Below are 27,803 nucleotides of genomic sequence, written 5' to 3'. Positions count from 1 at the left end.
CAAGCGTGAAAAATGAAGGTAGGTGGACCTGCACATGAGATGCGAGGTTTGTTAAGATATGCTCTCGTATTCTTCCTGTAATTAGTAAACCAGTAAGTCAAGTGTAACTAACTAAATGATTATTTTAAGAGATACTTATGTGCAATAATCACAATATTTTTTATAGTTCCCAATAGCTTTCCGTTGATTGTAAATTAGCAATATTTGGTAAAGAAACAAATATATCCATACGTAATATCTTTTATAAATTGAAGCAGTTTAACCATTGTAAGATAGATCGTAGACCATAGACATTGACGTTGAACATTAAATGTGATCATAACAGTTATCTGTGATATCTCTATTTGTTGTTGTAAGTAAACATATACTAAAGGAGGTAGATGGCGCATCACAAAACCTAACAGGCTTTCCACCAATGATATTGTTTATCATAAAAACACAAGCTGTAAATCTTTTACCGTGGAAAATTGTCTCATTGTTTTACAGGGTAATGGACACGGTTAAGAAGATCGAAGATAATTTAATGAATGTAGTAGCTAGATCATTGCAATTCAAACTGAAAAGTTGCTTGCCAAACTCTCAGATCACTGGGAAGAATTGACATCAAATAACTATGTGGACGACGACGATGATGCCGATGTGAACGTCAAAGCTGGAACATTTCAGGTAACATTGAGTACATTACTTCAATAAGACTTTTTTCGTCAATTTTGCCATCTTAAGGGTCGTCGTTCCGTGATATTACATTCGTGTTAAATTTATGCAGTTTATCGTCGCTATCTTTAAGGATGTACCTTTTATACAAGGCTGGTTGGTTGTTGACGTAACTACAAAGGTAGAAAAAGGAGGGGAAAGGCAACGTATGTATAGATGCTCGAAAAGATAATGAGTGCATTCAAATTTTATCACACAATGTCAAGAACTTCGAGTGAGTATTACATCTCGATTTGACGAAATTTTCCCAATTCCAGTAAAGAAACTTGGCAAAGTTTCCAAAACCCGGAGCATATACAGCCGGACAGCTGGCTGGGCAAATTTGAAGTTGCTCATGAAAATCATCCCGGCAAGATCCAATTGAATGGGAAGAAGATGGAAGCAATAAATTCTGTGAATTTTTTCAGCATGTTTCAGTTATGCCTCGTGTCCGAAATTTAGCGGAGAAAGACCATATAGTTTGAACCTCTTGCTACACGACAGCCCGACGATACTGAAGAAAATTTTCTGACCAGGTATGGTAGCCACGCAGATACAATGTTTGCTAATCGATCATATAAGAAAATCCATCTTTGAACTCAAACAGTGCGGTTTAATTGCCCCGGGAATCGACTCAGCATCATTTGTTTTCCTAAGATCAAGTATAACCGTGGTCTTAACATATCGCCATGGTAACAGACGTTCGGCTTAAAAATAAAATTCGAGAAGGAAATATTACTCCATTGACAAAACCGCACTAATTTTGATTGTGAAAAGCTGAAATTTCATCTCATTTAGAAAATTGAGTGAATTTTACTATGGTCTTGTCTGTTTTGGCATATCTACAACACAAAACTCTATAATTCCGACAAGCTTGTTGAAGTGTTTCATTGCATTGTAATTTATGCATTTTGTTGATGGCAGAGAAACAGCGATTTAATCGTTCTAAAACTTACACAAGTAATAAAATTTATATCAACGGAAGGCATTTATTTCAGGCTATCTAATGGCGTGATTTGTTTTACAAAAGGATTTAATGAGATATTTTGGATGAAACAATCACTTCCGGAAATATATAACTTATTAAAAAATTTTGCATAAATAATCGCCGTCGCCCAAGAGTTAATTGTTGATAATTTTGCAACAAAAAATGTTTGTTTTAGCGAGGGGGCGTCTTAGTGTAAATTAGCGACAAAGCGTTTCAGGAAATGATGGAGAGGTTCAAAAGGCTGTGAAGAGATTCACTGTAATATGTCTACAAAAAGATCGTTTCTATATTTACTGATAGTGTCGGTCTTGAGTGCTCAACATCTTCTAGTCAATGGTAAGACTGTGTTTAAACAGTCTTGTTACTCATCAGTGGCTATGTTGCAGTTAATTCGTGATGAATAACTTTCATGAAAGAACTGAAGTAAATAGACAGTACTAAACTGTAAGACGATAACCAAATCCAACACAAAACAGTATCCTTAACTGAATGATTCCTACCTTCAAAACAAGAACATTTTTTGAGAGGAAGACAAAACATTTTTTGAGAGTGTTTACTATCATACATGCCTTGACAACTACAATGAACAGTGTGCAGTCGTTGATATAGCTACCGACTCTTTGTGATGTTAAATTTTTACGCAACTTTGATTTTTTTGCACAGCATATGCTAAAAGATATCGCAGCGACCTACGTATACGAAAAGAATTCACCTCTATGTCTTATCATGAAAGACGAAAATTTGTCGATGCGTACAAGATAGCTTCGACACAACAACCGTTCAAAAGACGCTACGATTACCTTGTAAGACTTCATCAAACGTTATTTAAAAGGTAATGAAAACTATGTTTTAAAGCCGTCTGTTTTCAATGCCATATAGCAAGTCCTTGTGGTAATTGATGCTAATAGTCATAAAATATGATAAAGATGTCAGTTTACTCAAGAGTGTCAAGTGACAACTAAGAAGGAAAGTTTGTTTTCAAAATAGGAGGTATTTTATCCGAGAAAAATATGACAGTGCTAGCATGTATAGCTAAGTTTATTATCAACCAAAAATCTCAGTTCCCATGAGAAAACGCCAGAGTTCAATGAAGGAAGAAATGACATTTTAAATATGAATGCGGAACTTTAAAACATAGAATATAATTATTCAACATCACAGATTCAAAACTACATCTGTGTTTTTTCACACTTTTCCACATGCAAATTTTTCCTTCAATAAATGCTACCATATAACAGGAATGACATTTGATCAAACAGCACTTGAAATACAATATTTTCTCTTGTAAATATTTCAGTGTCTTTGTGTTATTACAGGTTCACTCACAGAAACATTTCTTTCCGTGGCATCGTTGGTATTTACTTCAATTTGAAAACCTATTTCGTTACATTCATAAAGACGTGACTCTTCCTTATTGGGATTGGAGCATTGCTGGTGAAAGGATTTGGGCAACGGATACTGGATCAATATGGAGCAAGAAATCTTGGGGACTGGGAGGGAATGGAAAGGGTTTATTTCACTGTGTGAAAGATGGCCCGTTCAGCGTGTACAAATGGCGACTTGCCCGCCATTCGGGTGGAGGATGTCTCAAACGGAATTTTAAAGGTTAGTATAATGTGGAGAATAGTTCTTCCCTTCAGGTATTTTTTCAAAATAACCAGTGGATATGGTGTATTTTCAACTAAAATAACATGTGTCCCCAACATTGACAGGTCGAATGCCTAATTGCAGGCATGTACAAAGAACCTTGCTCCTAAAGCCTACACAGTTCAAGAGGTTCGAAGATATTGTGCAGGATACATATCACAATGAATTACACTGTTGTATTCGGGGCACAATGGAGTTGGAAAAAGCAAGTAACACGCCAGAATTTCTTTTACACCACGCGTTTATTGATAAAATATGGTATGATTGGCAAAAGAATGGAATACGATACAAATGGGCGATAAACGATGATTTGAATTCACATCTCGAGCGTTCACGGTACAGAGTTGGCGATTTCATGGATTATAATGACCTCGGGGATCGCGGAGTGGTATTGAAATATCGGGATCCTTTCCCCGGGTACAAAGCACTATGCCTTAAATTAAGTTCACCTTTAGTGGGTAAAACATCAGGATGGTCCTGTGAAGATGACGAAAAAGAGAAAAACAGACATTGAACTAAAGTTTTCACAGTCAATTTTTTTCATTAGGACTTTAAAGAAACCTGCTTTATCTCATAGTTTTGTCATGGGAACCTTTCTGGTTATAGTGTTTCAATCACTTTTCCACATTGAACATGTGTTGAAATAAAATCGTTACACAGCTAGTTTACAGTATGGAAGCTTCATAGGAAGTTTTCTGATGTTAATCAGATAATCAAAAGTGACATACTGCAGCGAACTGTCATTTTAAAGCAAGATCTTTGTCTTCAGCGCATTTCTATTTCTTAAGAGGTTTACACTTCTGTCAAAAAAGACAAGTTTGGAAACCCAGCAGGCAATATTTCATATTTCTTTTTTCTGCTTAGAGCTTCCCCCCAAAAGAATGCCACAGCAACTTTACAATACAAGAAAATCAAACCTACAGAACAATATTTTTCAATTGTTTGAGCGTCATTATCTATATTACGAGTTTCATTCTGTAGAAGCATTTTTCATGTGTTAGATCAAAAGAACCTTTATTTATTTTACCTCAAAAACCGCTATGATTTCTCTCACTTATTGGCCTACAGGAATGTAATTAAAAACACATGATCTGGCCTCTTGTTCAAATATTGATGAAGTTTTTCTTACGGGCTTGCTGACTTTATTTCAGATTGTCAGAAGATCTGAGAGTCTATACCCTTGCCTTTCCCTTAAAATGCTAGTGAATCTAACAATTCAAAAATGCTTCTTTATTTACATCATAAATCCATACTCATTTCTGCCTAAATTTTTATCTACTGCAGACTCTCCTTTCAAACCACTTACATAGCAGATCTAAGCTCAGCATCCTTCCTACTTACTTGTTATCCTTCCTCTGTATCTAAACAAACCATCTATATAACCATGTTCTTAGCGTGAAACCATGCAAAGTGCAGAATGTATACACTATAGCAGCCCAAAAGGAAGGAAGTCTTTTTCAAAGCGTTCTATATAAGTGTTGTATTGGAAAAAACCAACCAAAACCAGCAACAAAAACCAAAACTCCAGTGCAGGATTCGAAAGCTTTAAGAATGGTGACATTTCTTTATTTGCCAGAAAACCACGAAAAGAAAACGAGTTATCTTGCCCCACAAAAATATATCTAAAATGTGGAAAGAAAGGACACGACACTGGACAAAAAAGCATCAAAAAAAACTTGCAAGTAAGTTATTCTTCAATGGTTGTACCAAAGGATCATGAGAAAGCAATACGACAACTTTTGGGAAAAGAAGGTAAACTCGTTAATAAATAGCATAAAGCCAATAAAACTAAAAGTGGAAATCAATTATGACAAAAACAGCGAGTTGAGGAAAGCCAACAGCAATACTAAACTGTATGACGATGCCCAAAACCTACGCAAAATGGCATAATCTTTAAAACAAGGAAGGCAAAATGCCAGTTTCTTAAAAAAAAGGAAGAAACAAAGCAGAAATCTTTAAAGCAATGAATGCATAAGCTATCAACGATGAATTTCAAAGCAAAATTCTAGCAACAATGTGCTTTTACTAATTTCTCTGCTGTAGATTTCATGCAAATGAAAGCCTATATTCTGGGGATGTGCCGATTGACCGGTGAATAATCGCCAAAGATGATTAATAGGCCAGTTTTAAAATAATCTGTAATCGGCCGATCATTGCATGACAATCGGAAAACAATCGGCCATAACACATTTTCTGCACATTTCCATACAAAGCTATTTGACATTTCTCACATCAAAGAAGCTGACCACAAACTCTAGTTAATTAACATCTCGTTCTTCTAGGAGATTCTAGGAATGTGAAAGGATCTTGCGTGTCGTCATAGATACACAATTTAACACTCATTTCCGGTTATAAATCACAAAATATAATTTAATTGCAACCATTTCATCACGAGACAAGAAAATGGTCAATGCGGACCGAAGTGGAGAACATTATGAACCATAGAGAAATAATTTTTAAAATTTTGATTGTGGGAGACGCAGAAGTTGGCAAAACCTCCTTCGTGCGACGATATATAAATCATTCGTTCGAGAAAAACTACAAGGTTACAGTTGGCGGTTAGTGTTTGAAGTCAGTGAACTTTTTTTAACTTGGTGTTGCGTCTGATGAAATAGTAGTGCCGCGAATCATTTCAAAAATACATGTGACACTTTGGGCGAATTTTTTTTAAGTTATGAGTTTCGAAGCTCCGTACCATGTGGTGCTTTTCTAAGGCTGTTTTTTTCTTGTTTCGTAGTGGATTTCTCAGTTAAAGTGATCGAATGGTCTGAAACCGAAACAGTTCGACTTCAGGTGGCAATTTTATTTGAAAAATGAATTACAATTAACTATAGTTGTGACTATAGCCCAAATCATTTAATCTGGTAATTGTCTTTTATTTTCTAATGTAATTTTCTATTACATGTACAATCAATGGATAGCTCTGGGACATAGCAGGTAAACTACAACATTGATAATTCACTTACATTTTCATGGCATCTCTCATGTGTGCTTTTTGATTTCTGTCCATCTCTGCCCTAGGTCAGGAGAGATTTACTACGATGACCAGAGTCTACTATAGACGTGCTTCAGCATGCTTCATTATGTTTGATTTAACAAATCCTAATTCATTTTACAATGCTGCTAAATGGAAGAAAGATTTAGATTTAAAATGCTTTGATACATATGGCAAGAACATACCATGTATTTTGATTGCAAATAAAGTGAGTCATTAATTAGCCTTTTTTATAAAATCTGAGTAATGTTCATGTTTCAACCTATCAACAACTTTTGTTTCAGACTGATTTGCCATCAAAAGTCGAGAAGAACGATATAAATAATTTTTGTAAGCAACATCATTTTCTAGGATGGACCGAAATGTCCGTAAAAGATGACAAACATGTTACTGAGACTATGGAGTAAGTTTGTTTATTTCATGGCTTTAGCTAAAATTTTACTCTTGATTTTGAAAATTTCATGGAAAATGCATTCCACTTGGCAGTGGGAACAAATATTTTAAAGCTGTGAAGTCTGTTGCAAAGTTTATTCAGAGCGCATTATTGCAATTAGTCTTACATGTAGGTTTCATCTGCTTTGCTTTTCAAACTTGGAATGTTAGCTTTAATAATGAAACATGTCATTGTAAAATATTTTTCACAAACAATTTGAGGTCGAGAGTATCAACCGAGGGGTTTTTAACACTCCCTGTTACTTTTGCCAGATTTATGATACAAGAACTTATGTTACCAGCTGGCGAAGGCCATCTCGAAAACAAAGATGGTGCTCTTGTTTTACCTGAGACCGAACCTGAAGAAAACAAGAGATTGTGTTGTGGCAGCTGATTTTCGTCCAGTATTGTAGAATTTGAACCTACAAAAGTGAGAAGTGGGTAGAAATTACATTCACATTACATCACATTCACAATCATACATTTCCATGTTAGTTTCATTTTTCGAAGCAATGAGAAAATTTTACATAGTTTTTGATATTCTTAGCTGCCTATTTTTGCCATAAAAAAAATTTGTAAAGTTTTTAAAAGAAATTAAAAGGAATTAAAGAAAACTGACCTTTACATTTGGTCTGTGCTTGTTGAAAAACTTCAACCAAACGACAAAGGGAAACCTCTGCGAAATTCTGTTCGCAAATCAAACTTCGTCTTGAAATTTCGTGTCCTTTTCCCGCCCCGCACTGTTTTAAAATTGAAACTTTACCCGGTGAAGAAATTCCGGTGGCGATATGTACACCGGAACTCGAGAAAAACAACGACGTCATCGATATTCAAATAATTTTATTAACTATTCATATTATTGACAATATAAATATTTTAAGACTTTACAATACACGCTGTGTATTTTGTTCAATTTGTACATTGCTACCAAATATATGTATAAATTATATAGCGAACGCGCTATTTTTTCAAAATATTCTCATGTTTGCTATTGATGTTTTTCGTGGGTGTGTTATTTGTTTACTCGGACATTGCCGAGAAATACAAAAATATTTGCAGAATTAACCATTTGAGGTTGGGTGATGGAGAAAACGTATGGCGACCTGGAAACTATTTTGGCCTATGTCTGGTCTATAAATAACAAAATATGGTATACTTTGTCACAGTACAAACGGGGAGCAACACAAGACGGGCGGTTATCTGAAAGTCTATTGGTCTGGTCTTTTTGCATCAAACAATGCTATGCAAAAAATTCCGAACATTTCATTCCAGCACTTTGCACTTTCTCTATCTTAAAAGTACAAAGATCAAATAACATGGGATGGAACATACGGCATTTTAAACAACGGTGATGACTTGCATGTAGATTGTGATTAAAAACAGATTACGTTTGAAAACTGCTACCGAACGATGATTATTACAAGGAGACTGGAACCAAAAGCCAAGAAATGAAACCTCACTGTACCGCACGAGAACACCTTATGATGTGGCTAATGTCAATAGTGTGAGGTTCATGCATCAAAACTTCTCTACGAAGAGCAAGTCTTACCTATACTAAAGTGCACATTCGTCACACCTATAGCGAATAAAAACCTATACAAATATCTATTTACATACGTGTACATCGTGTGATTGTTACGGAGAACATTCACTTCATTTGAGCACAATTTATATTAACTATTCACCAACGAAAGCTATCCGACCGGATTCGTAGCGTTCCGATTTAAAGAGAACTGCATTTCCCGTGGTGGATTATCGTTCGTTAGATATACTGCATTAGATGTTTTAAAGACCTGCACGTTTGCAGGTCGTACAGGTGGGGCATGATTGGGCGGCGATTGTTGCAGTAGGTATGTTGTCTGTTGAGAAGATTGCATTGTTGCCGGGGTTATACGCTGTTGCGCGCGAAATTGTGATTGCTGTTTATGTTGCTGAGATTGTGCCGGGTTAGGTACCTGTTGCTGTTGTTTTAACTGATGAAATTTGATTTGTTGCAACTGTTGTCCTTGGTTCTCAACTTGTTGTTTCAGTTGCGCGATTGGAGCCTGACTGGAGACGGGACCGTGCTGGTGATTGAGGTACATAGAATGTTGGTATTTTGGCGAGGCAGCACTACCAGGGGATCTCTGAGGTGATTGACAACCAGGAGATGGAATTTGGGGCGATAAAGGTTGACAAGGTGATCGCCCAGGTGAAGGTAATGGTCTTTGAAATAAATTATTTTGTCCATGATTCTTATCTAAAATACACAAAAAAATATAATTTGCTTTGCCATACTTTGCCATATCTTCGAAAATTTTACAACTAAATTCTCAGTGGTACTCAATGGTGGATGTGCTCAGTTCGGCTGAGACAATTTGATTGATCTTTAATCAAGAACAATTGACCAATTCTTCGGCATGATTATTTGATTAACTTTCAAATCGAAATTTGTTGAGTAAATGAAGAGCAAACAAACAAGAACACCCATATCAACGTTCTCTGAAGTGTAAATATACATCTTGAGTGTGTAAAATGAAGTGTAAACATACATCTTCAGTGTGTAAAATGAAGTGTACACTATCCAGACCAGTTCAAGTATATCCTTATAATGTAAAATGAAATGTACACATAAATCCTCAGTGTCCCCACAAATACCCTCAGTATGTAAAAATGTATCCAATATGTACCTTGCGTCATTTGATTTGTCATTTGCGACGAATTTGAAGAAGTGCCTGCATGTGACTGACAAGTGTTTCCAAAAACAACGTTCTGTCCTTGAGAGACGTTAGAAACAGCATTAACCACATTCGAGGGTTTTGTCACTCCTCTGTTGTTGAAATTTGGCGACTTTGGCGCATAGTTTACGCAAGTATAACCCTTAGATACAGCAGAAGGCGAAGATGCAGTACCATTGAGCAGCGGACTCATGGCCTGTCCACCGGACGACTGAAATGAGAAAAAATTCAAGAAATCAGTTCGCATTTCATGTTTCAAAACGTGGTTTATTTATGATTTTTCATCAATAACAAGTGATGAACTTGATGGATTGTGATCCTAAGTGTTTCTTAAATTGCTAAGCCCTGTGCGTTGTAGTATTTGAAGAGGAAAATTTCATAGGGGAGAAGATGCTTTAGGAGTACGCGAACTACCCCCTCCCTCGCGCAATGCCCCCAGTAAGTCCATTCCTGTTATAATATTAGTTTGGAGAAAGGAGTATATTGAATGGCTACTTTTCACTCCTGACAGACCTTTTCTACACGCACAAAAACTCTCATGTACGTCATAGATACTGCATAATAATGGACTCCGTCGATTTCGACGTATGAGGGTTCTACAAAGTGGAACATCCTGGTCACTTATAGTGAAGGCAGCTGACCAGACTACAATCACTCGTACCCTTCACGCAACCACAACGCTGATATCAGCGTGACACAGTGTGACAAGGCTGCAACATTGCAGATGCAGATACAGTCCATCCGAGGACATAGTTTCCTCTACCAAATTTCCCTCACAGGGCTTTGGTCAACCCGGGCTAGGTTTACAGACACATTGCCAAATGTGCCACGAGCCGGGATTGAGCCCGCGCCGTCTGGCTTACAGCTCACGCAATTAACCATTCAGCCACCCACCCCGTCCCACATAACGAACGATACTGCATAACGAAATGTCAAAGCATACGTACACTGCCTATTTCTTATCTTAAATATCTTTTTCATAAGTAAAAATATTACCTGTCTTTGATACACTGTAGGGGGTGACATACTTGCACACGACGCTGGAAAAAACATAAGGGATTGGTAAAAAAAACTCAAAATGCGTCGAAATTCAATAGATCACTTGACTGCAGAAGGTAGAACACAGAGCTACGCTCGTGTTAGCGATCGTTGTCAATGATGACGCATAAACAAGGCCATATCCACAAAAATGTTTACGCACAACCACACAAAATTAACAACAATAACAAAAAAAAACTATACAAAATGGGCACAGAGTGGTGACATGAACGAGAGCTCTGTGTGCAAGGTGATAAAAATTTGAAACTTTTATAATTACCTAATGACGCATCTGTTTGAGTGAGAGCCTGCAAAAACAAGCAATAGTGATGAATGAAAAATTTCATTTACGCCGTAATTCATCATTAAATTAACACAAATGTAAACGTTAACTCACCTGCTTGCTATTTTTATACACACCGGAAGCAGGTGGCGATGGTGACGTAGGAATGACGCAAGAGCCAAGGGGCGAAGGCACGGGAGAACAACTCTTACTAGAGCCTCTGTGAATGCTTGGCACGTTCTCAACTCCTATTTGTCCATTAAAAGCAACGGAGACTGCAATTGGATCATTATTGATGACGTCATTCCCAATTAATAGATTTGATCCCATTTCTACATTGTTGATTCCGCCACCAAAGGTTGAACTCGATCCCAGTCCTGTGGTGTTCACCCCGGAACACAGCGTTGGACTTGTACCCAGTCCAGTGGTGTTGGCTGCGGAACACAGCGTTGAATTCGATCCCGGTCCTGTGGTGTTGACACCGGGACATAATGTTGAGCTTGATGCTAGTACCGTAGTGTTGATGACACCAGAAGCATTCAAAGACGATGTTTGAACGATTTGAGACGTGTTCGTGTTGTGTGATTGCGTTACCGTATTTTTTTTAACATTTGATAAAGTTTTAGATGATGATTGCAGCCCAACGCGGGACGTGGTGTTCGTCACGTGAGAGGTTGTCGGTGTCACGTGATTTAATCTAGAAATCTTATTGGAGTGCGAGATCAGCTCCGTACTATTCGTCCTAGATGCCTTTAATTTATTGGAATTTCGAAACACCGTACTGCCACCATGAGCTTGACTAAAAGGCGATCCACGGCTTCGCATAAATGAGTCCGTCAATCTAATTGAACCTTAGAAAAATAATCAGAAGCATGAACAAACCATGATATTGTTTCATCATCTAATCCAAAAGGACTATAGTAAAAATCTAAGGTACAATAAATGTATTTCTCTTCCTCAAAATGTAATAATCACTTTCTTGACATTTTAAGTCAAAACAAGATTTTGACACCTGTTCTTCTCTCGTTAAAAATTATTTGGTACCTTGATTTGAAGACTGTCCAGCAGTCTTTGTATTATATCTTCTGTAAACGGAATGTTTGGCAACCGTTCGCCTGTAAATTATAAAGAGTTAAATTCGTTAAAAAAGTTTAACTTATACATGATTATAAACACAAACGCCGCAACTCACAGCCAGTAAAACAACTTAACAGCAACCGAAGTCAACGGTTTGACATATTTTACACAGCGGTGTTAGAAACTGGCGGGAAATTAGTTTGAAAACTTTACATTACCTTGACTGAGAAGGATGAATTAATTGTTCAACCATAGATAACACTGCAGTCCTCAAATGATCAGACTTTCGATTAAAAACAAAATGTCCCGGACCAGCTCTTCGCGCTCCAAAGTTGCAGCACTAAAGAAATTATTGCACAAAAAATTGACTCCAAGCATAAAAAACGTGAAAAGTACGATACTTCAAGTAAACGCTAGTTGAAAGAGCAACAAGAGGAGGTACAAGGAAAATGGGGTATAAATGGATAAATCGGGATGTAACGCGGTATAAGGTATGAAAGGATATGCTGGGATATGCAAAATGAATAAAAGAGAAAAGAATGGGGAATAAGAAGATATGGCGATAAAAAATTATGAACTAAGTATATCAGTACTTACAGCTAATGGTTTAGGATGAGCATTTAGATACTGTAAATCAGATTGATCTGCATCAGAACTTGAATGTTGAGACTTGTAAGATAAACTTGAAGAAGCGCCCTTACTTAATTGACCACCTATATCCATACAAAAAAAATACATTAATGCCTATGTATTAGTATAAAAAATAATGTGTGATAAATGAATAGAACCAAAAGAATAATGTCAAAACCTGCACTACCAAAACTTTGATTTGAAATATTCTTTCTGCAAAATTGAAGAGATATAACACATTAATCCTCATTTCTTCTCCATACTATTTCCCCATACTTCCATTTCCTCAAAATTCATTGATCAATAACTTTCAATACTGCAAACTCCACTACTCCATAGTTCAACCACTCCATAGTTCAACCACTCTATAGTTCAACCACTCTATAGTTCAACCACTCTATAGTTCAACTACTCCATAGTTCAACTACTCTAAAGTTCAACCACTCCATAGTTCAACTACTCTATAGTTCAACTACTCTATAGTTCAACCACTCCATAGTTCAACTACTCTATAGTTCAACTACTCTAAAGTTCAACCACTCCATAGTTCAACCACTCCATAGTTCAACTACTCTATAGTTCAACTACTCCATAGTTCAACTACTCTAAAGTTCAACCACTCCATAGTTCAACTACTCTAAAGTTCAACCACTCCATAGTTCAACTACTCTAAAGTTCAACTACTCTAAAGTTCAACTACTCCATAGTTCAACTACTCCATAGTTCAACTACTCTATAGTTCAACTACTTTATAGTTCAACCACTCCATAGTTCAACTACTCCATAGTTCAACTACTCTATAGTTCAACTACTCTATAGTTCAACCACTCCATAGTTCAACTACTCTATAGTTCAACCACTCCATAGTTCAACCACTCCATAGTTCAACTACTCCATAGTTCAACTACTTATAGTTCAACCACTCCATAGTTCAACTACTCTATAGTTCAACTACTCTATAGTTCAACTACTTTATAGTTCAACCACTCCATAGTTCAACCACTCCATAGTTCAACCACTCTATAGTTCAACTACTTTATAGTTCAACCACTCCATTGTTCAACTACTCCATAGTTCAACTACTCTATAGTTCAACTACTCTATAGTTCAACTACTCCATAGTTCAACTACTCTATAGTTCAACCACTCCATAGTTCAACTACTCTATAGTTCAACTACTCCATAGTTCAACTACTCCATAGTTCAACTACTCTATAGTTCAACCACTTCATAGTTCAACTACTCTAAAGTTCAACCACTCCATAGTTCAACTACTCTATAGTTCAACCACTCCATAGTTCAACCACTCCATAGTTCAACTACTCCATAGTTCAACTACTTTATAGTTCAACCACTCCATAGTTCAACTACTCTATAGTTCAACTACTCTAAAGTTCAACCACTCCATAGTTCAACAACTCCATAGTTCAACTACTCTATAGTTCAACTACTCCATAGTTCAACCACTCCATAGTTCAACTACTCCATAGTTCAACCACTCCATAGTTCAACCACTCTATAGTTCAACCACTCCATAGTTCAACTACTCCATAGTTCAACTACTCTATAGTTCAACTACTTTATAGTTCAACCACTCCATAGTTCAACTACTCTATAGTTCAACTGCTCCATAGTTCAACCACTCTATAGTGCAACCACTCCATAGTTCAACCACTCCATAGTTCAACTACTCCATAGTTCAACCACTCCATAGTTCAACTACTCCATAGTTCAACCACTCCATAGTTCAACCACTCCATAGTTCAACCACTCCATAGTTCAACTACTCTAAAGTTCAACTACTCCATAGTTCAACTACTCCATAGTTCAACTACTCTAAAGTTCAACTACTCCATAGTTCAACTACTCTATAGTTCAACTACTCTATAGTTCAACCACTCCATAGTTCAACCACTCTATAGTTCAACTACTCTATAGTTCAACCACTCCATAGTTCAACCACTCCATAGTTCAACTACTCTATAGTTCAACCACTTTATAGTTCAACTACTCCATAGTTCAACCACTCCATAGTTCAACTACTCTATAGTTCAACCACTTTATAGTTCAACTACTCCATAGTTCAACTACTCCATAGTTCAACTACTCCATAGTTCAACTACTCTATAGTTCAACCACTCCATAGTTCAACTACTCCATAGTTCAACCACTCTATAGTTCAACCACTCCATAGTTCAACTACTCTATAGTTCAACTACTCTATAGTTCAACTACTCCATAGTTCAACCACTCCATAGTTCAACTACTCTATAGTTCAACCACTTTATAGTTCAACTACTTCATAGTTCGCTTACTTTACAATTCATTAATTCTTCTAAATAGTTCCAAAATTTTAGGAAGTGTGAAAAAGACATACCTGTTTCCAGATGAACTTGACATGACAGAAGAGTTTTAGTTTTATTTAACAACTGTTGTTCTTTTTGATATTCACTCTCTCATGTTCCAGCAATAAAACATCGAATTTCTTAATCTGACCAGGAACCGCTCTCCGTAATGATAAAGCATGAGTCTGTTAAGATATACTAGCAATTACTTATTTCTCATAAATAGTGCTGAAGCTCACAAATTTCTATTGTTTATAAACTAAATGGCAGCACATCTTCCACGCACATACACAAAAAGTAAATGTTTACTGCTCGCTAATTCAGCAAAAACACTTACACAAACACTTAAACATTACCTACCTTGCATGTTAAAGACCTTGTACAGTTTTTCTGTTGATCCTCTAACCAAACACCGCAATGTCTGTTGGGATCATATTCTCGATCTATCATAATAACATTTGAAATCAAAAAAATTTTCCACATAACAATCATGGTTTAGAACTGCGTTTTCATTTTGAAGAACGGTTTTATATCAGCTTTAGTACTAACATCTCTTTTGATGAAATAACTCGGAGATAAGTGAGCGTTAACAAAATACAAAAATTAATTATTGTAATACAATTGTAAACCAGCAATTTTCTCAATCTTACATGAGGACATAAGAAGAGATCATACACAATATTATCATGACTAAATTTCTACAAATGCCATCTAAATATTGAATGACCAAAATCCATCACAAGACGAAAATAATTTACCTTTGGTTAAAACAAACTTCTTCGTTGAGTCCTTAACCTCTTTTTTCGTTGATGTAATTTTCTTCACAACATGATTTAGTGAGTGAATTTCGGTTGTTTGTTCCGCATTTGAAATGTCTTTAGGTATAATCAGCGGAATTTCCTCAATTTTCACTTCCACTGTGTCAACATCCATTGCATCAGCGTTCACATTTTCATATTTTTGATAACAACCTTCGTTGATAAACTTTCAAATGTTTTTACGTTTTATATCCAGGAATGTTTTCTCCGAGTTAGAGGTGAGAAGATGTTCATGGCAAAGTTCTACAAAGATAATTGTAACATTGATTCTCCATCTGTTAAAAGCATTCAAAATCTATCAAGAATTATTTGCACATGGTAAAAAATAACATCGCCAAGTATCACACTAGAACAAATTACAGTAAATTTGAGCTGTCTGATGTTAAGAGAAAATCAAACTTTGCTTACCACGATGCCATTTAAAAAGAGGCATTTTGATGATCTTTCCACAGTCATCACAAGTGACCAATCCACAACTATCGTTTGCTGGACACTGACCGTAAAGATGCATTTCTAAAACACAAGTACAATCTCTGAGCTCTGCATAAATATCTAATTACCATCACTTGATAACCATCTTGGTGATATATAAACACATAACACTTTGACTGTCATTATCTGACATGGTGCAAATATTGATGTAGAGCTCATTATGACAAGGTTTAACATATGTGAATAAAATATATGAAATTATGATAGCCTTGCAAGCTTTTAAAGTAAAAGGAATGGTTGACATTCTAAATAAGAATACGCTAAGAATTACAATTAACAACCAACACAGCAATTTACTATTCAATTGGAGTTTTCAAGACCTTACACCAAATAGCCAAACGCCAACACAATTTACGATGCATAGATGGAATTTTATATCAAGGAAGTTAATTTCATCATATTTACCATTTTTTGGCAACAAAGTTGCCTGTCGCGAGTCTAAGTCATTGTTATGCTCCCCTAAAAATAACAGTAAGTGTCAAAAAACGAAATGAACTTTGATACGGACAAAGGGATGACATGAAAATTCTGCATTAAAAATACCTTCAGATTCACTGTCTTCCTCTGGTTCAGGAAACGAAAGCCATGAACCACCAGAGTTTATAAACTGACAGTAACTTTTGTCCATAGTTCTACCCCTTCATCTCAAATTCGGCTTTGCTTTGAACGAACTCCGAAGATGTTACGATGTGTGAGCGGAGTTCCTCGTCACGCACCGCGAAGCTCTCGGCAGACGCCGTTTGTCTCGTCTGGAAAATTTAAAAATGTTTGACCATTTTCAGGAATAATTTGAGAATTAGCCAATAAGTGTGTAACAATTCCATTCTATAGAGAAGAGGTTACAACAAGAAACTTTTTACAAACGACAATTGTTAGTCAGTAAACAATTTACTACAGATATTTGACCGAAATTCTTCACCACATTCAAAGACGCGTTTGGTATAATTTTTATTTACAACGTAGAGAAAAGCGGTGCTTAAAGTCAGCGGTATCGTCATAACAAATATCCCGGTCTAGCGTTTCAATATGGCCGACGAAATTGTTTTAAATTTTCGCGATAGTTTGTTACGAAGATCTGACGTTAAGTTGCTCGATGAAAGGCAATGGTTAAATGATAAAATCATAGGCTTCATGTTTGAGTAAGGAGGCTGTTTACAACCCATAGATTCACGCTGCTTTCAAATGATATAAAAGAACATCCATACAATATGATCCAATTTGTTTATCATCCATACATTTGCGACTTTGTCAGTCAGCGTCTTCAAACTCTCTTTTGTTTCGCAGATATTTCGAGTATGTCCAGTTCGAAAAACTTGAGAATGCTATTTTTATTAATCCAGACGTAGCTCAGTATATTAAATTATGCGAAGGTAAGGTAAAATCAAAGACATTTTGACGAGTGAATACAGGATACTTGACTTATTCATTTCCTCCACACCACCTCATAGTAAATTCTTCCTATTACTGTAGAAGGAGGATTGGCATCTTTCCTTGAGCCATTAAGCCTCGACAAAAAGAAGATAATATTTCTTCCGGTGAATAGTAATACCGTTCCTGATGCCATTGGAGGCGATCATTGGTTTGTCTAAGTTTTTTCGCTCAAAGTTTATAATCAATCGTAACCGTGAGAAACATTTCTTATCTTAAACAGGAGTCTGTTGGTTTATGATGCAGATAAAAACGCTTTCAAACATTACGACTCCTTAGCAACAAGCAATCTCGATGACGCTCGTCAGATTAGCCGCGCTCTTGAACCTTTTCTAAAGGTATCATCCTGACTTCTTTGCATGATCTTGTTCAGATAAAAACATTCGAACACAAGTAACGCTATTTTTCTCAAATGTTTGTTTTCTAGCCAAAACGAAAATTGATTTTACTGACGAACGCTGTCCGCAACAACTAAACAGTAAGGAGAAAGCAATACGTTAATGCGATAGGAAAACTTTCATAATCGAAATAGTACTTTTCTGCAGCTTATACACGCTTGGAAAACGATTAAAAATTTGTAATCAATTCGCTGCAATGACGATATCATCAACTGAAAACAAAGTATTGGTTTCTTCGAAATACTTGTTATATCCCATAATTTGTTGTCCTTTGTCGCTTCCCATGGTCAGCCCTTGATTTTGGTAGCTTTAGTTGCTTCGGTATTTGACTAAGACCAAGAATGAATAACAAAGGTTGATTTGTGAAATTAATCTTCCTTGCTTGTGTAAACGCTTCGTGCGTGGATGTCATTAATTAAATAAATGAAAGGAACGACATGTTAACGACCTCGATAATAATATCTTTAACAGCATACGACTGTGGAATGTACGTCGTTTGTATCACAGAAGAATTGTGCAAGCAGTTGGAAGATGATACGAAATGCGACGCGCAAGTTAGTGTAAGTGGTGACTTTGTTACGCAAAACGAAAGGACATCAAAAACTCATTGATAATTTAAGAAAAATTTAAAAATTCAAGGGTTATAAAAACTTTGAATATTCTTAGAATTTCAGGGTCACGAAATAACTTCGATTATTTATAAAAGTATTGTGTAAAGAAGCATGTGGTTTCCATTTGATGAAAAATTTGTATTTAATTTTCTATTTATATATGAATGAACGACCAGATCATACTACAGATTTTAAATCAAATATTTTGGAGCGTAGAACACTCCGATTCATTCATCGATTCTTCTTCCAATTCACGAGATTCTGTGATAACGTCATTCGCTGTGTTCAGCAATTTGACTTCCTCGTCTATTTTCTCCATCAATTTTCTCCATCATCTGTATTTTCTCTGCACGACTCTTCATTTTCCAAGAAATCGTCAAAGATATGGTGATCATTAGATTTCAATATTCTATCAGCAAAATCATCAGTAGAAGATGCAGATTCGGGACGAGTTAAGGTTTCTTCGAATAGGAATCAACATCAGTATCATTGTTTACAACAGTGGCTTTGGGGACAACGGAGGATAAGTCATCATCATCATCAGTAGCTTTAGGGACTGTAAGGGGTATGTTGTCGTAATCAGTAGCTTTAGGAACAGTGTGAGATATGTTATCATCCTCACCAGTAGCTTTAGGGACAGTGTGGGATATGTTATCATCGTCACCGGTAGCTTTAGGGACAGCGTGGGTTATGTTATCATCGTCACCGGTAGCTTTAGGGACAGTGTGGGATATGTTATCATCACCAGTAGCTTTAGGAACAGAGTAGGATAAGTTATCATCGTCACCAGTAGCTTTAGGGACTGTGGAGGATATTTGTTTGTAAATGATGATGATGGCAGTGTGGGATATGTTATCATTGTCACCGGTAGCTTTAGGGACAGTGTGGGATATGTTATCATCGTCACCAGTAGCTTTAGGGACAGTGTAGGATATGTTATCATCGTCACCAGTAGCTTTAGGGATAGTGTGGGATATGTTATCGTCACCAGTAGCTTTAGGAACAGTGTAGGATATGTTATCATCGTCACCGGTAGCTTTAGGGATAGTGTGGGATATGTTATCATCGTCACCGGTAGCTTTAGGGATAGTGTGGGATATGTTATCATCGTCACCAGTAGCTTTAGGGACAGTGTAGGATAAGTTATCATCGTCACCAGTAGCTTTAGGAACAGTGTAGGATAAGTTATCATCGTCACCAGTAGCTTTAGGGACAGTGTGGGATATGTTATCATCGTCACCGGTAGCTTTAGGGATAGTGTGGGATATGTTATCATCGTCACCAGTAGCTTTAGGGACAGTGTAGGATAAGTTATCATCGTCACCAGTAGCTTTAGGAACAGTGTAGGATATGTTATCATCGTCACCAGTAGCTTTAGGGACAATGTGGGTTATGTTCTCATCGTCACCAGTAGCTTTAGGGACAGTGTAGGATAAGTTATCATCGTCACCAGTAGCTTTAGGGACAGTGTGGGATATGTTATCATCGTCACCAGTAGCTTTAGGAACAGTGTAGGATAAGTTATCATCGTCACCAGTAGCTTTAGGGACAGTGTGGGATATGTTATCATCGTCACCGGTAGCTTTAGGGACAGTGTAGGATATGTTATCATCGTCAGCAGTAGCTTTAGGGACAATGTGGGTTATGTTCTCATCGTCATCAGTAGCTTTAGGGACAGTGTGGGATAAGTTATCATCGTCACCAGTAGCTTTAGGGACAGTGTGGGATATGTTATCATCGTCACCGGTAGCTTTAGGGACAGTGTGGGATATGTTATCATCGTCATCAGTAGCTTTAGGAACAGTGTAGGATAAGTTATCATCGTCACCAGTAGCTTTAGGGACAGTGTGGGATATGTTATCATCGTCACCAGTAGCTTTAGGGACAGCGTGGGATAAGTTATCATCGTCACCAGTAGCTTTAGGGACAGTGTGAGATGTGTTATCATCATCAGTAGCTTTAGGGACAGCGTGGGGTATGTTGTCATCATCAGTGGCTTTAGGGAGAGTTTGGGATATGTTATCATCATCCTCGTTTTTTTCAAAATGTATTCTTACTTCATCAGCTGTTTCCAATCCTTCGGGAGTTAGCTCAGCGTTCTGACTGAAAGTCATCGGCGTGTCACGGGACAGGGAATTATTTTCATCGATTTTTACATTTTTTTCAATTTTTTCCAATGACTCATTTTTCATATCACGCTTCTTGAGCTCGCCAAGACTTGGTAAAGAAACCATCACACCTTCATTTTCTATAGAGACCACGTTGTCGTTTCCAAGATCATTGTTGCCTAGTTCTGCAGCAGAACCTTTGGAAGCTTTTCTCGAAGCAATTGGGGATTCAGTTTCGTCATTTTGCAACAACTTGTTGTTATCAACTATATTGTAGATAGGCTCAGTTTCAGGAAAAGATGGTTGGACATCGTCGCCACTCTTCTTGACTGCTTGACTGTTCTCTAGTCCATTGTATAATGGCTGTGATGTGACAGAGGACGTCTTTCTGAATGTGAGAGGAGGGGGCGTGGGAGCAACATTCAAGTCACTATGTTGCATATTCACCTCATCATAGAGTGGCTCTAAATCAGTTAACAAACTTGCTTGATGCGTTCTTGCAAATTAAACTAATTTATCTGCATTGAAACTCAACTGAAATTACTTTCATTAGGCAAGCAAGACGATAAGCTCGTAACTAAAAGAAAGCAATATTTCTTACCTTGAGCAGGATAACCTGAGATGCTATCGGAAACCAACGAATACTATAATAAAGATAAATATGTATGAGCAGAAATGAAATGCAAATGATAAAGTATGTCGTTGAAAGGTTTGGACATCTGGGCTTACACCACAGTAAAGAAAACAAACAGTTGAGTAACTCCATTAAAATTATAGAGTAAATTGCATCTTTACATGTTTGTAGATGTAGATCGTCCAGGTTAGTAGAGTCCTGAGAAGGACTGTTGTTGTTGATGTTGACTGACGTTTCGACAACCTCAGCGGTAGTCATCTTCAGAGTAGAAGATGACGTTTGTTAAAACGTCAGTCAACATCAACAAAAACAGTCCTTCCCGGTACTCTACCAACCTGGACGATAAACATGTAACGATACTCCCGAGTTCGAACCTTTTACTTTATATTGTATTTTACTACCATTGGAGACGCTTAAAAGGCAAACTGCAGCCAGCAAGTAAAGTGGATCCAATGATTATTCCTTATACTGTACTTACAGCCGATCCAAATGTTGTAAACCAATAAAGTTATTGTACACAATGCTTGATAATTCCCAATAGTTAAAGATTGTTGCTTTTTGAATACATAATGTACTCGACCCAACCCCCCAATCCCCAACACCTTAGCTGTCTATTAACAATTCCAATAATTTATTGATAGCAAAAAAAGTTATTGGTTACAACGTTCGGATCCATCGGGTGCATGTGCTTACGTCATTATATATATACTCCGCTACTTCATGTTGTAAAGCTGTGCTCACTCAAACGGTCAATTGACTTCATGCAATTTGATGCCGTTATTAAAATACCTTGTTATCCCTCTTTAAATACCTCGTTATCCCTCTTTAAAAAGCTCTGGTCTTTTGCAGAAGGTTCTCTCTTCGCTGGATCTAGCGCTTTATACGTGTCTTCAAATCCACTTGGTATATTATCGTAAAAACTCTTTACCTCCCGAGATTTATTCACTTGATCCGATGGATTATCCACCATTAAATACGCACCGTAGGCAGCGGAATCTAAGTATCAAATAAATTCGGGGTTAAGCCTCGATTACGCTTAGTTGTCCATTAATGATCTCAAAGTCTCCCATATATATGTATATGTATATAAAAGATAAAAGTTTCTCCGGATTTTAAATGACTTTTTTATTGAGCTTTCGACTCGTTGCTTCGAGCCTTCATCAGAATGAGGATATTATTTATTTACACGTGCTTTTAGCTTGTAGACGCTTAGAGCGTCTAATTGGATTAGCGGGTAGATTAATGTGGTTGGAGGGGATGAAATGCGTTGCCATGGGTTTTGGTGTATTGTGAAGGCTCCTCATTCTGATGAAGGTTCGAAGCAACGAGTCGAAAGCTCAATAAAAAAGTCATTTAAAATCCGGAGAAACTTTTATCTTTTATGCAGTAAATGCCTGGATTACAAATTTTCAAACTTATATATATATGCATGCAATTGGTTAACACATTGTTCTTGGTAAAATATTTAACCAAAACTGATTTGTCTTTCACAAGAACAAGTATAGTATGCGTTGTTAGGATTCTTGCTTCCTGTATAAGGTTGAAAAAAAGACTTTTGTAGCGTGTGCAGGAGGATTTTTCACAGGTTGACGTGTTGATTTATAATTAAAGAATCAGATTTATTAAAAGCAGTTGCTTTATCTTTTACACTGCAATTAATTGATCAAATATAGTTGTCACCGAAAGACAAAACAGTATCAAAGATTCTTTTGAGCAACCAAGTAAAGATACACTATTAAAAGAGAGAGAATTATTGACGAAAAGTTGAAGATCCTTAGTAAAAAGGAAAACACAAAAAGGTCTACCAGTGTCTTTAGTGCAACAAAGAAATTAAATTTTTGATAAAAACGATCGCTAGAAAGATCGCTCACCCACCAAAAGTAGTCGCTTTACAACGACGTTTTTCGTCATCTAAAACATCAGGATTTTCATATACATCATCGTGCAGAGGATTGTTTAATGCAGGAATATGCTATACGAAAAAAAGATTGCAGTTTAAACTATTTCAATTTGACATGACATTCATGATTAAAAGCAGACAAATAAAAGAATCGTGTTGTTTTAAACTTCTGGATAGGTCAAAGTGTAGCAAAATTCTGTCAATTTTGATCATAGTTTTAATGGTTGACTTTTTTTTTGTGAAAAGAAATCAAAAAATTGGACGATCATTCGAATGCTTACCACGCTAGATAAACTTGGATAACTTGGATTTATCCGTCCTGTTGGAAAAAAAACAGCATTTAATTCAATTGAAATAAACTTTGTAGCACAACGTGTTCAAATGAAACCGCAACTTACCGAGAACCGAGCGTGTACGTCTGTAAAACAAGGAAACTTTTAGTCAAAAGTAAACAAGAATTGAAGATTTGTGCAAAAAATGGTCTCTCTTAAAAATATAGCAGAAATTTACTTACCTTAGAAAAGTCAACTTCCATCTTTTAAGGAGATACAAAAGGAAAAGGATAACAGCCAGAGCAATTATGCAAGCAACAACAATCATGCCTATGACTGCATTACTGATGGAGTAAGATGAGTTCTTGGCTGCACTAAAAACAACGACTGATGATGACGAGTTCATCAATAAATTAGTCATCGTAGCATTTCGATGTTGTAACGGGTGTGATGTCATCAATTTTGATGACGTCACATTATGACGTGACAACGGCGTGGTTACTAGAGGCGGCAAAATATTCATTGAAGGTGCCAGTGGTGGTATTTGGGATGATAATGGTATCATGGAGGATGACGATGGTATCAACGATGAAGGCGAAAACTGGAGGGGATCTTCAGGTTTGGAAGAAAATACTGACATGGACGAAACCAAGCTTGTATTGGAAGGGTTGATGGAGTGCGATAAAGCCAAAGACAACGTTTCGTTTACTGAAACTGAAATTATCGAAAAATTATCAGAAGAAAAAAGTCCATAATAAATGAATTACTTAACAATATTTACAGTTGGATGCATAAAATGTGGAAAAAAAACAAACAAAAAACATAGATCTAAGGACGAGCTTTTGACTCGTACTTTGAATCAATCATAAAATGTTTCATTTTCATTTCTCATCATTCATCAAACAAACATCGTTTGACTTATCATGGCAATAAATTTTCTTTTTTAAAATAACCTATAACAAGCCAAAGTTTAAACAACCGCTTGTTGTCCGTGGTTTTAAGAAACTTTTTTTTGAGTTCAAGTTGTAATGTCTATGGTTGTGTACTGACTACTTTGCCTTTACGCAACCTGCGGATGACAGTACGCCAAGCCGACAACGGTCATCGAGGTACGAGTTTGAAAATGCATTTTTTAAAACAAGTTAAAAATATATACAACATCTTAACAATATTTATGACTGGAAACTTATGCAGTCCACTAGATCAACTAATGGAGTTCATACTAAAGGACTGGATCCCCTCGCATTGCTTAGGGAGTAACAAGCTTGTCTTTATCAGAAACGTTTAGAAAAACATTCTTGGCAACAACCTACTGTGGATGTACTTGCACCATTTTGGGAGTTAATAATTAGGAATTCGTCATAAGCAGTTCACTTGACCAACTGTCCAAGTTCATGGTAATGGCGACAGGCAAATGAATCTGCTAGCACCAATAATTCAGTAATGCTATCTACGTATATCAAATCAAATAAAACATTACCTGTAATTGTTCCGTTCACTTTGAAAATCAAAAATCCCGACAGTGTTATTTTTTTACTTTTACACGAGATATTCAACCGCATAATATGTCCTTTGTATTTTCTTCTTTTATTTCTCCACTTAATAAGAAAAGAAACGAAAATATTTACACCAAGTTTTTGCAAACGGTGCAGCTGTGCAATCCCAAGAGCAAGGTCAGTTTTCGTATTTGTGGAGGGGCGAATGAAGTTTTCTGCATTGCATTTAATTGCTTGCACTACAGGAGTAAAATTAACAGATTTTGTATACTCCAACAGCCCAACTTTCAGTGTTTATACACTAACACTATTTCGTGCGTTCTGAAAAAGTAAAGTAACTTTCAAAATTGCAAAACACGTTTACTCCGTAATATCTAGGAAAACACTGTTGAATAACGCGGTTCATTTTAACGGTAAGCCCAAGCATTGTATTGCAAGCTATTCTGATGTTGTTTTAAATATTAATCACCTGTAAACTAAGCAACATCCAACCTTCGTATTTTAAAGGTAACCATGTATAAGTTTGCTCGATGTCATCATCATCCAGTTCAATTATCTTCCATTTCAAACCTTTCTTAGCGGATTTCCAAAGTTTTAATGAACGGTGACTTAATGTCTCAATTTTGTTCAAGACACACTTTTTCTTACTTTCCAGTTTCACGTTAAAAGGAATGAATGTTTTGCCTGGGTTAATGCTGATGACTTTCAACCGTTCATTACCATACTCTGTCTCGCTTAGTTGAAAAAACATGTCTCCGTGTCCTACAAACAATGTGAAAAAGAATTATGTCCTAGCATGAAAAAAAGTTCACGATGTTTTCATCAATATATGCTATCAAAAAAAAACCATAAAATATTACAAAATGTTTCAAGGTATCATTATAACTTTTACAAAAATAGGTCATTCGATGGATAAATTAATCTATCGTTCTCAAACATTCAATCACACTTCAAAATTTTAAAAAAGATATGCAGCTGTATGCTGCGCCAAAAAATATAAAACGAAAGCACTACCTCAGCAAATACTGCAGTCAATATATGGTCAATACATGCGTATATGGGGCACATCTATTGATAATCAATATTTAGGAGAGTGAATCATATTGAAATAGCATTGCAACACCAACGTTAAATTTGTTTACTTATGTATCCAAAACAAAATGAATGTTGAAACTACAAAAGCTTTCAATAATAAACAAGCAGAATATTTTTTAATACACTTAAGTCTTCACTCTCCTATGATGAAAAAAAGGAAAAAAAGCCCGTAGGCCGAACTCCGCACAATCCAAGTAAACTAAGAGTAAATTACCATGACAGAACCCCGAGACATAGATAGTATTCTGACAACGTATCTACCATCAAAAAACTTCTAGGAATGCTAAAAGCCCGAGCTAATGGGGGACAAAAGACTTCGTTTTTGAAATTAATAACTAACAATAGCCGGAAATTGTACATTTAAACAACCATTGAACTAGGAAACAATAAAAGGCTTTGCTGTATATTAACCATAATTACCTGTATTGCGAAGCATGGAATCCGCAACGCATTTCAGCTTTGAAATGACAAATGTGCTGTGATTTTGTTCACATTTACATCTACATATGTGAAGATTTTTCACAGTCGACCTCGAATTTCGTTCTTCACAGATTTTATGACAGCCTATAGACAAACTAGGATAAGAAAATACATCTTGTCTGTTCCTCGTCACGTTCACCAGAAAACAATTCACACGACAATAAATCACGATCAAATATATCCACAAGATATGAACGTTTATTGACAACGGCAGTTTGAAAATCATCTTTCACCGAACACTTTAGTTTATGAGACTCAAAACAAAAAGAACAAAGCTTAATTCGTATTGCCTAACAGTAAGCATACCGCCAGTCAATAAGCGAATACTAAAGATGCCCTTTAAGTTGTAATTGCTCTTTCAATGTCGTCTTACATATATTGGACTTAGTTATTTTTGCTGCATCAGCATTTAGTAGGAATAATTACTGATCTATATAGTGAGCTGTAGTGACTAATCATATTTTTCAGTGGCATACATATAATATACGCAGCGAGAAGGAAGAAGATCTGTCAAGAAACCATCGGCATTTCAAATTTGAGACCAAATTATTCACTATAAAAGAGATACTGCCCGTCGAATCGACGATGGCTGCCTGCAACTGTCCATCTAGTTCACTGACTTCCACAAGCGCGCTCGTGACTTTACATGCCAATGCGGCTTGCGCAGGTCCTGTTGCAGTGTTGGCAACGAAATTCTCCCGAGTCTGCGACAGTGGAGGCGTTCCTGGCAGCGTGACGTCTTGATCGTTTAACAGCGTTGCTCCGCCGTCTCAAATCACCCATCTTGTTCAGACCGTTACGTGACTTGTCTCTCCAGTCGCATCGATCCGTCGCTTCGAGCTGCCAATTATCTATTGAAATTTGACATGTTTTCAAAGTGTATTTGAGAGAGTCTTTCCAACGCAGGAGCGGACGACCAGTACGTCCCTTTCCTTCAGCGATCTCTCCAAAGAGTAGCTGTTTAGGTAATGGATTGTTTGCCATGCGAGCAACATGACCAGGCCACCTTAGCTGCATTTTGGCGAAGGTAATCTCAATGTCCATGGAGTTGGCTCTCGTCAGAACTTCGTCATTCGTTACTCTTTGTTGATAGGAAATGCGGAGGATTGCGCGTAGGTGACGTTGTTGTAGCCGACGGAGACGTATGACGTGTCTACGGCAATGTGGCCAATGGTCAATATTTTGCGAAAACTTCGAGTTTGCGTTTAGGCAAGTTAATTGCGGTA

At 36.8% G+C, this 27,803-nt stretch overlaps 6 protein-coding genes across 6 annotated transcripts; 3 read left to right on the top strand and 3 right to left on the bottom strand.

The window, feature by feature from the left end:
* Positions 1-1,868: 1,868 nt before the first annotated feature.
* LOC124434147 (tyrosinase-like) lies at positions 1,869-4,060 on the top strand. Its single transcript, XM_046984028.1, has 4 exons — positions 1,869-2,017; positions 2,345-2,484; positions 2,998-3,286; positions 3,394-4,060. The coding sequence occupies exons 1-4, from the start codon at positions 1,945-1,947 to the stop codon at positions 3,840-3,842; spliced, it is 951 nt and encodes a 316-aa protein (XP_046839984.1). The 5' UTR covers positions 1,869-1,944; the 3' UTR covers positions 3,843-4,060.
* A 1,642-nt stretch (positions 4,061-5,702) lies between these two features.
* On the top strand, positions 5,703-7,369 carry LOC124433969 (ras-related protein Rab-7L1-like). The gene is made up of 6 exons (XM_046983839.1): positions 5,703-5,886; positions 6,066-6,121; positions 6,250-6,265; positions 6,350-6,531; positions 6,608-6,726; positions 7,029-7,369. The coding sequence occupies exons 1-6, from the start codon at positions 5,739-5,741 to the stop codon at positions 7,147-7,149; spliced, it is 642 nt and encodes a 213-aa protein (XP_046839795.1). The 5' UTR covers positions 5,703-5,738; the 3' UTR covers positions 7,150-7,369.
* A 209-nt stretch (positions 7,370-7,578) lies between these two features.
* On the bottom strand, positions 7,579-17,079 carry LOC124433968 (flocculation protein FLO11-like). Its single transcript, XM_046983837.1, has 15 exons — positions 16,699-17,079; positions 16,561-16,614; positions 16,072-16,176; positions 15,604-15,906; positions 15,206-15,288; positions 14,878-15,030; positions 12,679-12,713; positions 12,468-12,583; positions 12,089-12,210; positions 11,838-11,908; positions 10,908-11,644; positions 10,791-10,818; positions 10,469-10,512; positions 9,425-9,683; positions 7,579-8,994 (listed from the first exon to the last, which is right to left on the bottom strand). Exons 6-15 carry the CDS (start codon positions 14,898-14,900, stop codon positions 8,450-8,452), a joined length of 1,980 nt encoding a protein of 659 aa, XP_046839793.1. The 5' UTR covers positions 14,901-15,030; positions 15,206-15,288; positions 15,604-15,906; positions 16,072-16,176; positions 16,561-16,614; positions 16,699-17,079; the 3' UTR covers positions 7,579-8,449.
* LOC124434146 (SAGA-associated factor 73-like) lies at positions 14,923-16,783 on the bottom strand. Its single transcript, XM_046984027.1, has 6 exons — positions 16,699-16,783; positions 16,561-16,614; positions 16,072-16,176; positions 15,604-15,816; positions 15,206-15,288; positions 14,923-15,030 (listed from the first exon to the last, which is right to left on the bottom strand). The coding sequence occupies exons 1-6, from the start codon at positions 16,781-16,783 to the stop codon at positions 14,923-14,925; spliced, it is 648 nt and encodes a 215-aa protein (XP_046839983.1).
* Positions 17,080-17,176: 97 nt separating the features above from the next.
* Positions 17,177-18,777, top strand: LOC124433970 (sentrin-specific protease 8-like). Its single transcript, XM_046983840.1, has 6 exons — positions 17,177-17,294; positions 17,440-17,525; positions 17,626-17,734; positions 17,807-17,920; positions 18,009-18,061; positions 18,453-18,777. Exons 1-6 carry the CDS (start codon positions 17,182-17,184, stop codon positions 18,590-18,592), a joined length of 615 nt encoding a protein of 204 aa, XP_046839796.1. The 5' UTR covers positions 17,177-17,181; the 3' UTR covers positions 18,593-18,777.
* Positions 18,710-27,778, bottom strand: LOC124433967 (serine-aspartate repeat-containing protein F-like). Its single transcript, XM_046983836.1, has 10 exons — positions 26,518-27,778; positions 25,472-25,764; positions 24,987-25,104; positions 23,749-24,220; positions 23,633-23,652; positions 23,516-23,553; positions 23,210-23,306; positions 22,146-22,330; positions 21,302-21,344; positions 18,710-21,164 (listed from the first exon to the last, which is right to left on the bottom strand). The coding sequence occupies exons 1-10, from the start codon at positions 26,801-26,803 to the stop codon at positions 19,045-19,047; spliced, it is 3,672 nt and encodes a 1,223-aa protein (XP_046839792.1). The 5' UTR covers positions 26,804-27,778; the 3' UTR covers positions 18,710-19,044.
* Between the last annotated feature and the right edge of the window lie 25 nt (positions 27,779-27,803).

This window comes from Xenia sp. Carnegie-2017, unplaced genomic scaffold, assembly GCF_021976095.1.
Source record: "Xenia sp. Carnegie-2017 unplaced genomic scaffold, XeniaSp_v1 HiC_scaffold_14, whole genome shotgun sequence".
Lineage (NCBI taxonomy): Eukaryota > Metazoa > Cnidaria > Anthozoa > Malacalcyonacea > Xeniidae > Xenia > Xenia sp. Carnegie-2017.
The sequence above is the reverse complement of the archived record's forward strand: the minus strand, read 5'-3'. Positions and strand labels throughout refer to the sequence as shown.